Consider the following 13495-nt stretch of genomic DNA (forward strand, 5'->3'; position numbering starts at 1 on the left):
ATTGGTCTTATGTGATAACAATGGTGCAATACAGTTATGAAAGAATTTAGCTGTATTATGAGAGGGCCAAACATATCAATGTGTTATCGCATTCACCAGGGATGCTATCAAGGGGGTAAAGGTTGATACGGATATGTCACCAAAGGCGTTACAGGGTGCTAAATTTTCACAACGTTTGAACGTGTTAAAAGGTTGTTGAACTAGTTGGGTTAGGACTTTGAACGAAGGTAGAGATTGTTGGAATATACTGTTAACTACAAACATAAAGTCAGTTGGAAAAGTTAAAGGTTGGTGTTGATGAATGTTAGTAGCAATAGTATCGGTAGAAATGTATGTCAGTACAAAGTGACATGCGATCAATTAAGTACTAATTATCAGCATGATTGCTACAAGTGATGATGGTGTTAAGTAATGTGGAGAGTTAATTAATGCCGGTAGAGTTATATATGACATTAGAAACAAGTTATTATTGACCGAAGAAGAGGCACTGGTGTTGGGAGTAACAAACATGAAATATAATATTCTCTTTTTGTTTTTAAGCTAGTTAGAAATGGTTATGAGGTTGTAGTAAGACTATAAGGCCAATATTTGTGACCTGCGATATCAAATTACGAAAGCCATTATTTATTCACGGTCAAGATAATAATTAATGTCGGCGAGAAATACGGACACGAGACGAGATCTTCGGGCGCGAGTTTATCTTCAACGGGAAGAAAGCTTCTAGATTATGTTTTTATTTTGCTATATATATATGTTACATGTTGTCATATGTATGTGTGTGGTTGTATGGTGTTTTCACCCACCTAAGGGGAGCTCACCTTGGTTGGGGTCGGTTCGTTTAATCTATCAATCTTTTTACCGATAACGAGATCGTTCCTATACTTTATATTATCTTTATATTATGTTCGGTCGTTTGATTTCACCGCAACCGTCTCGATCAAAATTATCAAGAACAAAACCGTTCGTTGTCGAATCCGGTTTCGGGATCTACAAAGGCATGCGCATATAAGTGGTGATAAGAGAAGTATTCTAAGATAGATTTTAATGTTTTATTCTATTGTAATTTTCTTTATAATCATTTGATTCAATAAGAAATAGTTTATTGCTGGTGATTAATTTCTTGTCAATTCAAGTTGTCGATTCATCCTTAGTTATTCTTTGGTGTTAGAGATGAATTGACTTCTAGATTCATGTTCAACAAACCAAAAATACTTATAGAAATGCAGCTCAATCCTTGTTAACTTGAATTACGTGGCTCTAACTCAAAGTTCTTGTTATATTATGTTAGAAGTTCATTAGAACTCTTCATTAATATGATTATTGTTAGAACTGAAGATGCAATAAAATCTGAACAAAGAGATTGTTGCACATATAATAACTACTAAGATCTTTTTCAGTTGCATCCGTGCTAATTGCATATACTAATGAGAAATTGAAAAGGATGACAGAAATCGAAGCTGGAACCTTCATTAATATGATTATTGTTAATTACCCTTGTATATTGTTATACCTAATTTAAAGATTTTGGAACCTTTCTTGCTCGCAATCTTGAACAATTTTTTTTCAATGAAGAAGTAGAAAAACAAGACCACACTTTCCAGAACACATGCATCTATGGCCTTGATCGGTAGAATTGGGTCCACGAAGCTCATTTATTATATTCAACAACCAAATTAAGTTGTTGGCATGGGTGCCCACTTATGTGCCACTGCCTAGTTGTGGCTTACTTCAAATAGATCACGTAGTTATTTATTTTCAGAACGACTAATTAGATTACTAGCGGGCCATTGGCTCATCCAATCATCTTCATTCTCCGAGTATAGGAGACCATACTTAGGAGAAAAGCGATGAGAAAACTCACTGGTTCAACCTAAAACTCCCTATTTTTGTCATAGATTAGATTTAAATACAAAACGTTCCCTTATTAAATTAAAGTATTTGGGTGTGTCACCTCAACCACTTGAACCAGGGATCATTGATGGATAGATAACATAATTTAAGATAGTTTATTAATTCTTATTTATAATTGCATAAATCTTTAGCGGCATTTTAGTCCACTTATGTATTCGCAAACGGTATTAAGTTATAACACTTAAGTGCAAAGAATCAGCCAGTATTAGCCTAGATAATTACTTGAATGGGTCCATAAGTGCATATGGGTTACGGTATGAAGCATTGTGACGCGTGGAAATTGCAGCCACAATCTATGAGTTCTACGATATAATTTATAGGCCATAAACTTGGACATTTTTGCCATCACACGTTATGAAAGTTTTTATAATCCTAACCGTACCGCTCTTAAAATCTATTTTGGGGTTAAAACAATTTATTTTTTTCATTTGATGTGTTATTGATCTTTACTAAAAACCAAAAAGAAATAAAAATATATGTAATTTGTGAAGATACATATATATCTCATAATCTGCATGCATTTACATCGTATGAGATATATATAACTTCACATGATACATGTATGTACTTTCACAATCTGCTTATTTTATAAAATTTCTTTTTTGGGTTTGGTACAGATTAATAATTTAATAACATATGGAAGGAATGAAAACAAATAAAAGTTGATAAAATTAGTGTTCAAAAGTGGTTTTCACAAGTTTCAGTTAAATGCGGTTTTCGTTATATACATGTTAAAGCGGTTAACACAGTCCCCGGCTCATGAATTCCCTTAGGAACCAAACAGAATTTGTGGCACTGTATATCTCATTGAGGTTATTTTAGAGATGCACAAAAAAACCGGGTCCGGACCCGACCCGGCGGTTCCTACCCGGAACCGGACCCGATCCTACTCTACCCGCGGTATGGACCGAGTCTTGGGTTTCACTCTGAAAGTGGAACCGGTTCCACCTAGAGGTGCACAAATCGGGTTCAACCGGAAAACCCAAACCGGTTTTTTCACACCGGGTTGTAAAATGGCACCGGTTCCAATCAAGAACCGGTTCGGTTCCCGACCCGAACCGATGCCCAGATATGCTAACTTTTAAGAATCGGGTAGGGTATGAACCGGAACCGGTTTTTACGTAAAAACCGGTTCCACCGGTTTTTTTTGAAATTTAAATATTATAGCCGTTAGGAACCGGTTCCAACGGCTATGTAGCCGTTTTTGACCGTTGGAACCGGTTTTTTAACTATAAATAGGTTATTTTTTTACTATAAATAGCAAGGTTTGTTTGTGTACTTGTTAAACCATTTCCAAAACTATAAAACACACTCCAAACAACAATTAACCTTAAACCGACAACAAATGGCAACTAATGATGACGTTGTTATGGTGATCGAAACAATAAGATGCCCCGATGTTTGGGTTCATTATGATTTGTGTCTCATGACCGACTCACATGAGTTGGCACGTTGCAAATATTGCTCGAAGTTTCTTAAAGCAGGGACCAACTTGACATTACGAAAACATATGAATAAGTATTGTCGAGAGAAAAGAAGTTTGGATGCTAAAAAAACGGAAGTGGGAGAGTCGTCCGGCTCTACAACCCAAAAATAAGTATTCCCGGATTAAAACGACGGACTTTGTTTTTTATGTTTTAGTTGTTATGTTTAGTATCGTTTATGTTTTAATAATGTTTGTAATAGTTATTTTTTAAATAAATAAAATGTTCGTCGTTATTAAAAAAGTAACAAAAATTAATCATGAGTAACAAAAGTAATTATAACAAAACAAATCAAAACTAAATATTAGTTGAACAAGTTACAAATAATATTACCAAAATAAATAATTACAACTCTTCTTCGTCTTCATTCTCGTCTTCACCCTCGTCTTCGTTATCGGAAGAAACCCCGTCCTCCGCCTCCTCATCATGAATATGACGCTCTATTGGTATTTCGTCTTCAAAGTTCGCCTTGTGTTGTACACGATCCACCGCATCCAAATGGTCCTTTAGGCAAATGCAAACCTCTAAAGACTCGGGAGTTAGTTTTGTTCTTCGCGTAGATAACACCCTCCCACTAAGAGAAAAAACCGATTCGGAAGCAACCGTTGAGGCTTGTACGGCAAGCAAATCACGAGCCATGGCGGATAGAATGGGAAATTCGTTTTGTTTACCTTTCCACCAAGCCAACAAATCAATATTGCGAATTTCGTCGACCATTGCGCCCTCAACATAGTTTCCTCCACTATATCGACCAAGTTCGCTACTTGGTGTGTTTCCTCTTTGCCTCTTAGATGCCGATTCACGAATCCCATTCATCAAGTTTATAAGTGGATCATTGCACGGCCTACTAGTTGTTGTTTTTTTCACAAAAGACGATCTCGTGCTTGGACCATACATTTGAAAATAATGGTCATAAAGGTCTTGAAGGTTTAAGTTGAACTTGTCCTTCGCTTCCGTCGACAAGTTCGGGTCAATCTCGTGCATACCTAAGTTGTCGAATATTTCCTCAATCGTTGTTTCAACCCCATTAACATTCCAATAGGGGTTTAATGCGGCGGCACAAGTAAAGACCGGCGGTATGTTTTCAAAATATTTTATGAACTTTTCTTTCATCACCGCAACAATATTTTCGAAGAGTTTGTTCTTCTCCGCAAAGCATTTAAAAACACAAGACATATAGTACAATTCTTGCAAAACCCAACAACTAGTAGGGTAATAGACTCCCGATAATTTTGTTGACTTTTTGAACACGTCAAGATACTCCAACAAATAAGTTGTTGGCATGGGTGCCCACTTATGTGCCACTGCCTAGTTGTGGCTAACTTCAAATAGATCACGTAGTTATTTATTTTCAGAACGACTAATTAGATTACTAGCGGGCCATTGGCTCATCCAATCATCTTCATTCTCCGAGTATAGGAGACCATACTTAGGAGAAAACCGGTGAGAAAACTCACTGGTTCAGCCTAAAAATCCCTATTTTTGTCATAGATTAGATTTAAATACAAAACGTTCCCTTATTAAATTAAAGTATTTGGGTGTGTCACCTCAACCACTTGAACCAGGGATCATTGATGGATAGATAACATAATTTAAGATAGTTTATTAATTCTTATTTATAATTGCATAAATCTTTAGCGGCATTTTAGTCCACTTATGTATTCGCAAACGGTATTAAGTTATAACACTTAAGTGCAAAGAATCAGCCAGTATTAGCCTAGATAATTACCTGAATGGGTCCATAAGTGCATATGGGTTCACGGTATGAAGCATTGTGACGCGTGGAAATTGCAGCCACAATCTATGAGTTCTACGATATAATTTATAGGCCATAAACTTGGACATTTTTGCCATCACACGTTATGAAAGTTTTTATAATCCTAACCGTACCGCTCTTAAAATCTATTTTGGGGTTAAAACAATTTATTTTTTTCGTTTGATGTGTTATTGATCTTTACTAAAAACCAAAGAGATATATATAACTTCACATGATACATGTATGTACTTTCACAATCTGCTTATTTTATAAAATTTCTTTTTTGGGTTTGGTACAGATTAATAATTTAATAACATATGGAAGGAATGAAAAAAAATAAAAATTGATAAAATTAGTGTTCAAAAGTGGTTTTCACAAGTTTCAGTTAAATGCGGTTTTCGTTATATGCATGTTAAAGCGGTTAACACAGTCCCCGGCTCTTGAATTCCCTTAGGAACCAAACAGAATTTGTGGCACTGTATATCTCATTGAGGTTATTTTAGAGATGCACAAAAAAAACCGGGTCCGGACCCGACCCGGCGGTTCCTACCCGGAACCGGACCCGATCCTACTCTACCCGCGGGTATGGACCGAGTCTTGGGTTTCCCTCTGAAAGTGGAACCGGAACCGACCTGGAACCGGTTCCACCAATACCCGGTCAAAACCCGGTTGTACCTACCCGAAACCCAAAAAAAAACCCAATGGAACCGGTCAAAACCCGGTCAAATACCCGACTATACCCGGAACCGGTTCCTACCCGGACCCCGATTTTGACTTTTGTTGACTATACCCGGTTCCGGTTCCTAAGAATACTCGGTTAATTTGTGCACCTCTAGGTTATTTTACTAAAACTTTCAAGTCTTATATGTTTTTGTTACAACAATGACTTTTTTAAGCTTGATCTTAAGTACGTTTGTTGTATGTTTTAGAGATCAGGATATAGCTAGCAAGGATATAAATGGATATAGATGAAATGAAATTACTGATAGAAATCGTTTTGTTATGATTAAGGTCCTGGAGACTAGAAACTGAATACTACAAAAGACATCAAAAAAGAAAAAATCTCCCACAAAACAAATAAACCTTAAAACAAAAGAAAGTTCGGGGAATTTAAGTTGTCACAAGGTCTTAATTTACTCCCTCATCTTTAGATATAGCAAAGTCAATACCCGAACCTACAACCCTTGAAGGTTGTTGATCAAGTTTTATTGATTCCATTTCAAGATTAAAACAAAGTCACCAAACTTCAAGGGTCGTTATTAGGTGCGTTCTTGACTACTTCCATTTTGTTTCAAAAGGTGAGTACATACTGCCTCTTCCGTTACACACTGCAATGCAAGCATGCAACCGTTATTAGAATGATACAAGTTAGCCTTAAACAGTAGCTAGATAATTTAACCTTAAAGCGCATCGATAAGTCTGTCATGGAGAAGCTACTGCAGCTTTGATCCTTTCAACTGTGCACTTGATAAGACTATTAACAGTTGCCACCGACCCCAATGATAATTTGGCTGTAGGAATGGAATCAACTAAAATCTGAAATGCCACAGTCAGTAATGATCCACCAGTTCCTACTTCAGGAATCCCTCCTTCATGTTGTCCTGGCCCGTCGGGAAGTATGGCAAAACCGGATGGTAATAAGGCAACATAATCCGGATCACCCCCACTTAGCACCACATTCATTGCTACAATATCTACTGGAGCATATATAACAAAGGAGCCCGTAGCATCACTTGAACTCTCTTGTAATATGAGCATGTTGCTTTGGCTCGAATTTGCACTCTACAATGTGTAATATTACAAGTCACACATCAATCAGTATGTCTCATAACTAATAACTATGCATACATAATTAAAGCGTTTAGAAACTTACATTAACACGCAGAAGGGAAACACTGTTTCCTGGATCACGGCCATTAGCAATGTGTGCCATTTCTTGAACCAGTCCACCATTTGAAAGAATGTCCCACTGGATATAACATAGTAGAATCCATTAACTAACTATAATCATTATAATCTAATGTGAAACAACTGAATTTCAAAAATTGATGTACATTATATTTCTGAACACTTGGTAGTACTAATATCATTTCCTCCATATATAGATAGGCATGAACTTGTTATATTTTTTCTAGCTTATATATTTTAGCAAGTTCCACAGGTTTTTAAGGGCTTGCAAATTCACTAACACTAACATAAACATCTAGAATTGCGTTTTGTAATTGTTACCTCACTCCTTGAGTTCTCATCTCGAAGAAAATCAAAAACACGCTTTGGTTGAACAGGTATCCAGAATGAAGTTGCAGCACTAAGTACTATACCAGGAGGCCTGCCTGGGTCATCCATACTCTTACGGGTCATAACACGAACATCATCAGCTCCACTACCAGACAAAGTTGTCCACGTGTGTGCAGTCGAAGCTCCAACACCGCTGCAAAAGCTCAAAACCATCCTCTCAGCCAGCTTCAACATACTCTTTCTCCCTTCTGGAGTGGTTATAACTGTCAAATGAAACAATCCAATTATCAAATGAAACAATCCAATTATATAACAATCATATATTTCATCAAATTTATTCATGTTATTTATGTTAATCAGAATACTATCAAAGTTACAAATCATAACTATTAATTTGTTAATACTTACCTCCAACGTCTCCTGAAGGAATGTTGTTAGCCATTACGCTTGCAAGTCGTTCACATTGCCTATCTAAAGTTGCCACCCATCTTTTTGCCCCAAACGCTAGACCGGAGTTCACCAGTAACTTATAGATATTGTGAACAGCTCTATCATCGAATTCAACATGTTCAACCCATGTTACCTACAAAACATAAAAACAAACATGAATACACTTTTTCTGATTTATGCAATCTTACAAAGCTGTAAATCTCTTGCATGCCAGTTTTTTTTTACCTTGGAATACCCATTGGGGAGTTCTTGAATTAAACATCCAGAGGGTCTTCTTCTAGATCTTGAAATTGAAGAAGGGCGCAAATTGTCCAAAGATACATCAACCACAGCCCAAGTACCATCAGCATGTTGTTTACAATACCTAACAAAGTAGTTCTCTCGGGTTGGAACTAGTGGTGAAGGAACTTGAAACTCGGCCGACATCTGATAAATTATATATTCATATGTTAAAACTTATAATACATGAATAAACAGAGTTGTAATTAGAGAAATCATGGTGTACAACTCCTAGCTTACCACTTGGAGAGCTCCATTGTAATTGCCAGCAACTCCGGTTGAAAGAACTTCCAAGGTCATTGCTCTTGAAACAATGCCAGAAAACACATTTGACCATTGATTCTGAAAAAAACAATGTGGGGTTCACGTATGTTAAATAGCTCAAAAAAAAACCTTTTAGATCATTTTTGCACACTTATAAATGTGAAGATTTTTAACATGTGTTCGAAAAGGAGCTGCGACAAATTCTTGTACATGTCTACATTCAAGTGTGAAAACATATCCAAGTGTCAAAACTTGACACTCATGTGCATGGACAGCTAGACTAGATTATGACACCCTTAATTAAGTGTGAAAACATATCCAAGTGTCAAGACTTATGTTTTAAGCCAATCCTTTTCGAATCTTCATTCATGCTTATTATACATATATTTACTTACCGAAACACATAGTTTTTAGTACAACACTTTAAAAGGTTTACAGATTATATAATCAGACAACTTTTTAAATTCTTTTGTGTATGTACAAGTGTATTAACCCTTGAACAAATAGTGCGTTTGTTGTAGTAAAAAGAAAAGGAATATTCTATAGGCATACCACATCCATTAGAAGTTCAACAAGAGTGATATGATTCATGATCACAACTGCTGATTCCCTCGAAGCTTCAGATTTTAATTCCAATTGTTTTGGACCCATTCCACGGGGAAACATCCTCGAGTACTCATCTTCATTCAAGGTTTCGGAGGAGTTATCCGAACTTGGAACCCACAAGGGTTCACAAGCCTGAGCCATTCTGATTAGCTCCTCCATAGCTGTAACTGCTAACTCTATTATGATTGGTTTGTCAGCCTCAGTTGGGCCTGAAACTGACCGCAGAAGGTCATTTGCCCCAAACATCTCACCAACCATCCCTTGTGGACTAAAACTAGTAACACCTTGATCAAGTGATCGAGTTGGTCCATGTGGGGACATATTCGGATAACTCAACATTGGCTTGCCGACATACTTTGCAGCGATTCCAGATATCCTATCAATCTTGTGAAACCACCAAACCGATCAGCAAATTATCAGAAACATTGAATATACTGATACTAACAACAAAAGTTTACATAAATTAATATGAGCTCACTAACCTCTTCACGTAGCCGTGCATTTTCTATCCTCAAATGTTGTTCATCAAAAGACATCTCTCCAATAGCAGCAGGACCACCACAGTTTGGACAAGTAGCGTTGGCAAGGGCTTCTTTGTAGCGTATATTCTCAGATCGAAGCTTATCGTTTTCATTCCTCAATTGTGTGTTCTCATGGCGTTCGTGTTGAGCCTAAATCAAGAATACAAGGAAAGAAACAACTTCAGCATCAAGCTCAGTAAGTATGTTGTATAATTTTCTTGCATAAAATAATAATTTCCTAAAGCAAGCCATATTCTAGTTGAAATTTGGTTGTATTTTGTAAATGTAAACTAATCACCTTCATTTGAGTGCGTTTATTTTGGAACCAAAATTTAACTTGTAAAGGTTCCAAGGATAATCTTCTGCCAAGTTCCTTTCTTTGCTTATCATCTGGATGTGGGCATTCTTTGAAAAACCTAACAGGAATCAACAAACCAATCAATTCAAGTCCTCTTCCACTAAATAAACCCAAAAAAGATAGAAGCAAAATAGAAAATAAATAATGTTACAAAATACAAATTATGGCAAGCAAAGGACATACGATTCCATTTCTTGGATTTGATGTTGAGTGTGACGATGATATCGTTTCTTTTTGTTCGGACGTTGATTAGGATCTTGATCGTCACCAGAGGGAGCTTCCATAATATCGGTGCCGGATTTGCTCTCGTAGTCCTCATCTCTAAGCATATCAAGATCATTTTCTGGAGTTTTATGGCTCATATCAAGAATATGATGATGACTCTCAAACATATTTGGCTGAAACATCTTTTCTTCACCTTTTTCTAAAAGGTTTTACTTGGTGTTTCGTACATAAATCTATAAACAAAAATTTGGTATTAGTTAGCAATATTTCTAAATTAATTATGGAAAAGAAAAAAAAAAGAATTAAGAAATAGAGGACAAGAAATGGAATTAATGGACCTTGAGAACATGCATAAATTAACAAGTGAAGACTAATGAATTTGTTGGAGATGAGCAGATCTGTAGTTTTTTTATGAGAAAGAAGTCAACTTAAAAGCATAAAAAGTTGAACCAGTCTCTCTCTAGAAAAGACTTTTAGTTTTTCTTTTATTTTATCTAAAAGGATTATGGTTGAACCTAATTAATAAAGGATTTAAAGAAATCATGTCAACCAAGTTCCTCAGCAGATCTCGAATTTGTGTCACTTTTAATAATAAAATTATAAACATATAACTTTATAGATGAAAGTAGAATGTATGAAGAACAAACATATTGGATTCTAAAACAAGAGACAAACCTGATCACTGAGATAGTTTTAAAACTCAAATCACAACCCAATAGTTTGTTTAGATCTTCCAAAAGATTAGAAGAAAAAAACATGTTACTGCACACTCCACAAACCCTAACAAAAGTTTTCTCTCTCCTCTCACTGAATGACTTATATGAAGAGTTAACAAGGTCTAGAATAGACAAAACCAAACACTTTTGGAAACTTTAGCAAATAATAACATTATCAAAACTCCAGTTTCATTTGGAGTTGAAAAGCCACTAGTAAGTTGAATAACCATGAATGGTGGTGCATATAAATATATAATAACAAACTTACTGCTTGTTTTCTTGCTTTTGAAGAGTCTAGTATAAAAAGAGTGTAAAGAGTCAATGGAAAACCACGTTTTATGGGGTAAAAGAGCGGTTTTCAGACGAGAGTTTGATTGATGATATAGCTTTCTTGTGAATAGAATTTAAGGAGAGAGAGAGGAACAGGTGAGAATTGAAGAAGTTGCAGCGTGAGAGAGAGGAGTTAATGCTGAGAGTATTGAGAGGATGCGAACGCATTTATGGAGAATTGAAGTATTAATTTTATTCGAGAGAGAGAAGTTAATGCTATTGTGTTCAAACTTTCCATCACACACACACTGTATAATTTTATGTAGGTAGAAAGATGAGAGAAACGAAGTAAAATTTTTAACTTCATATAAATTTCAATGCATGAAGTTATTTGATCAAACCAACCCATCCACGTCTCCAGCTGCTACCTTTATTATAATTATAAATAAATAAACTAACAAGTATGTATATGTACCAGTATTATCCCCGCATTTTACACGGGTTACTTTTTTTAAATTATTGATGAATATATAATTTTTCATGTATGGTGGGGTGGTTTAAGATCGTATTATGGGAGGTTTATTTAGGGTATTTTTAATCATTTTGTTATTTTATATTTTGTAATAATTTGTATTATTTTTTATTTTTTTGTGTACGAGACAGGCTAGAGACTGAAGAAGCTAAAAATACTAAAACCTAAAGGGAGATCCAAGATCCTATTCACGATGTATAAGTTATTTGTATTTATTAGCTTGATAATCGCATGTAATATTTGTATTTCCGTTTAGTTTATTATCATTTGGGCCCAAGACCTTGCTTATTGGGCTTTGGATGAATAGATGTATGGGCCTATGCTAGCACTATAAATAGTGCAAGCATCATGCATACCAACTTTTGAATTTCGTACACAACCTCCACTTTCTCTTTATCTTATCTTTTTCTTTCCTTAAGTAGCAAATAAACAATCACTAACAAGATTCGAGAACCATAGTGTTGTTAGTGATTTTCGCTAGATAACAACACGGATTGATCCAAAAATAGTTGTGAGATCCGGTGTTTAAGGACCTATAATTGGTATAAGAGCTTCGGCTCAACTTGTTGTTCTTGGGTCACGATATTAGATTTTGGTCTTGGCTTAGTGTTTACAGAATGTGTGTGAACGTACTATAGGTTAATTTAGTTATTTGGAGCCTTGTTCTAGCTAAAAAGGGTGTTTTCATGAAGATTTGTGTTTGAGCAGTGTGTTTTGCGAATCTGTATTGTCAGGTACTGAATCGCAATCGCATTCGAAACACAAATCGCAATCGTATTTGGGTGTCAATCGCAATTTCATTTGTCTCACAATCGCAATCGCATCCGGAATCGCACTCGCATCCAGATCGCAATCGTATCTTTAATCGCCCTCATATCAATATCGCAATCGCATTACTGTTCATCCAGAATCGCAATTTTGATTTGAATCGCATTACTATTCACTTCGCAATCACATCATTGTTCATCGTGATTGCGATTCAAAATACTTAGAATTTTCAGAATTTATCACTGATTTCAAGACTAATTTCTGAATCTTTTGAAGATGACTTCTGAATCTAAGATGATGTTGAAGAGCTTCTTAATGCTTGAAAATAAAGCCGGAACCTCTAACAAACCATCCCGACTCTTAAGCTTTGAAAGCAACTTTGAAGAATGGAAGTGCAGGTTTAAGAAATTTTCTAGAACAAATGAGTTTGGGATGATAAGATCTACTGAGAATGAACCTCAAAAACCAACAACTATAAAAGAAGGTGTAATAGTTGATGCTCCCGCCACAGCTCTTACACAAGGTGATCTCCAAATGATGCTTAAAGATCAAAAAACCTATGGTTATCTCAGCATGTGTTTAGGCATAAAAATACTCAAAGCATTAGAGAGGGTACAACTGCAAATCAACTTTGGGATGCCTTGTGCTGGGACCAGGATTCTTAATCCTTATGATTCAGTTATCTATGACAGCTATTTCCAGGACTAAGGATCCTTAATGGTTTAAGGATCCTCAACAATTGATTTCAAATATGTTACGATCTATTTTTGCAGGTAAAACACGTGTTTACTGGAATTCCTATTTTTACGGATGGGATGTTCCTATTTTTCAGGGATGATGTCCCTTAGGCTCGAGCTGAAGGAAGCTCTTTGGTTTCTTTTAGGCATTGTGACAGAAGGATGAAGAAAGTGAAAGAAATAATAGAAAGAGAAAGAAGGATACCTGATGATGATGCCGGAACAAATCTTATAATCCGATGAAGGAGGGAGATATAAGGATTTAAGCTCTATTAAGTAGGCGTAATTATATGATAGCTAGCGACGGTCACGTCTAATCCTAATCGACGGTTGCGATGCAGCTTTCTTGGGATAAACATGACAGTTGTTATCCATTCACA

At 36.0% G+C, this 13495-nt stretch overlaps 1 protein-coding gene across 1 annotated transcript; it reads right to left on the reverse strand.

Annotated features, from left to right (window-relative positions):
- Nucleotides 1–6155: 6155 nt before the first annotated feature.
- Nucleotides 6156–10314, reverse strand: LOC143531454 (homeobox-leucine zipper protein MERISTEM L1-like). Its single transcript, XM_077026747.1, has 10 exons — nucleotides 10051–10314; nucleotides 9808–9925; nucleotides 9471–9659; nucleotides 8935–9372; nucleotides 8359–8460; nucleotides 8065–8265; nucleotides 7798–7972; nucleotides 7381–7652; nucleotides 7025–7120; nucleotides 6156–6933 (listed from the first exon to the last, which is right to left on the reverse strand). The coding sequence occupies exons 1-10, from the start codon at nucleotides 10272–10274 to the stop codon at nucleotides 6574–6576; spliced, it is 2175 nt and encodes a 724-aa protein (XP_076882862.1). The 5' UTR covers nucleotides 10275–10314; the 3' UTR covers nucleotides 6156–6573.
- Between the last annotated feature and the right edge of the window lie 3181 nt (nucleotides 10315–13495).

The sequence above is a fragment of the Bidens hawaiensis genome, unplaced genomic scaffold (genome assembly GCF_021521415.1).
Source record: "Bidens hawaiensis isolate Kalapana, Puna unplaced genomic scaffold, B.hawaiensis_p1.1 tig00009161_1, whole genome shotgun sequence".
Taxonomy (NCBI): Eukaryota; Viridiplantae; Streptophyta; class Magnoliopsida; order Asterales; family Asteraceae; genus Bidens; species Bidens hawaiensis.

Excerpts from the sequence above, each read along its gene's own strand:
- LOC143531454 (XM_077026747.1), bottom strand. The coding sequence starts at position 10,274 with ATGTTTCAGCCAAATATGTTTGAGAGTCATCATCATATTCTTGATATG. Across the intron at positions 7,121-7,380 it reads ATGAGAACTCAAGGAGTGAG|TGGGACATTCTTTCAAATGG; the intron begins GTAACAATTACA and ends TGTTATATCCAG. Across the intron at positions 6,934-7,024 it reads TTTCCCTTCTGCGTGTTAAT|AGTGCAAATTCGAGCCAAAG; the intron begins GTAAGTTTCTAA and ends TACACATTGTAG.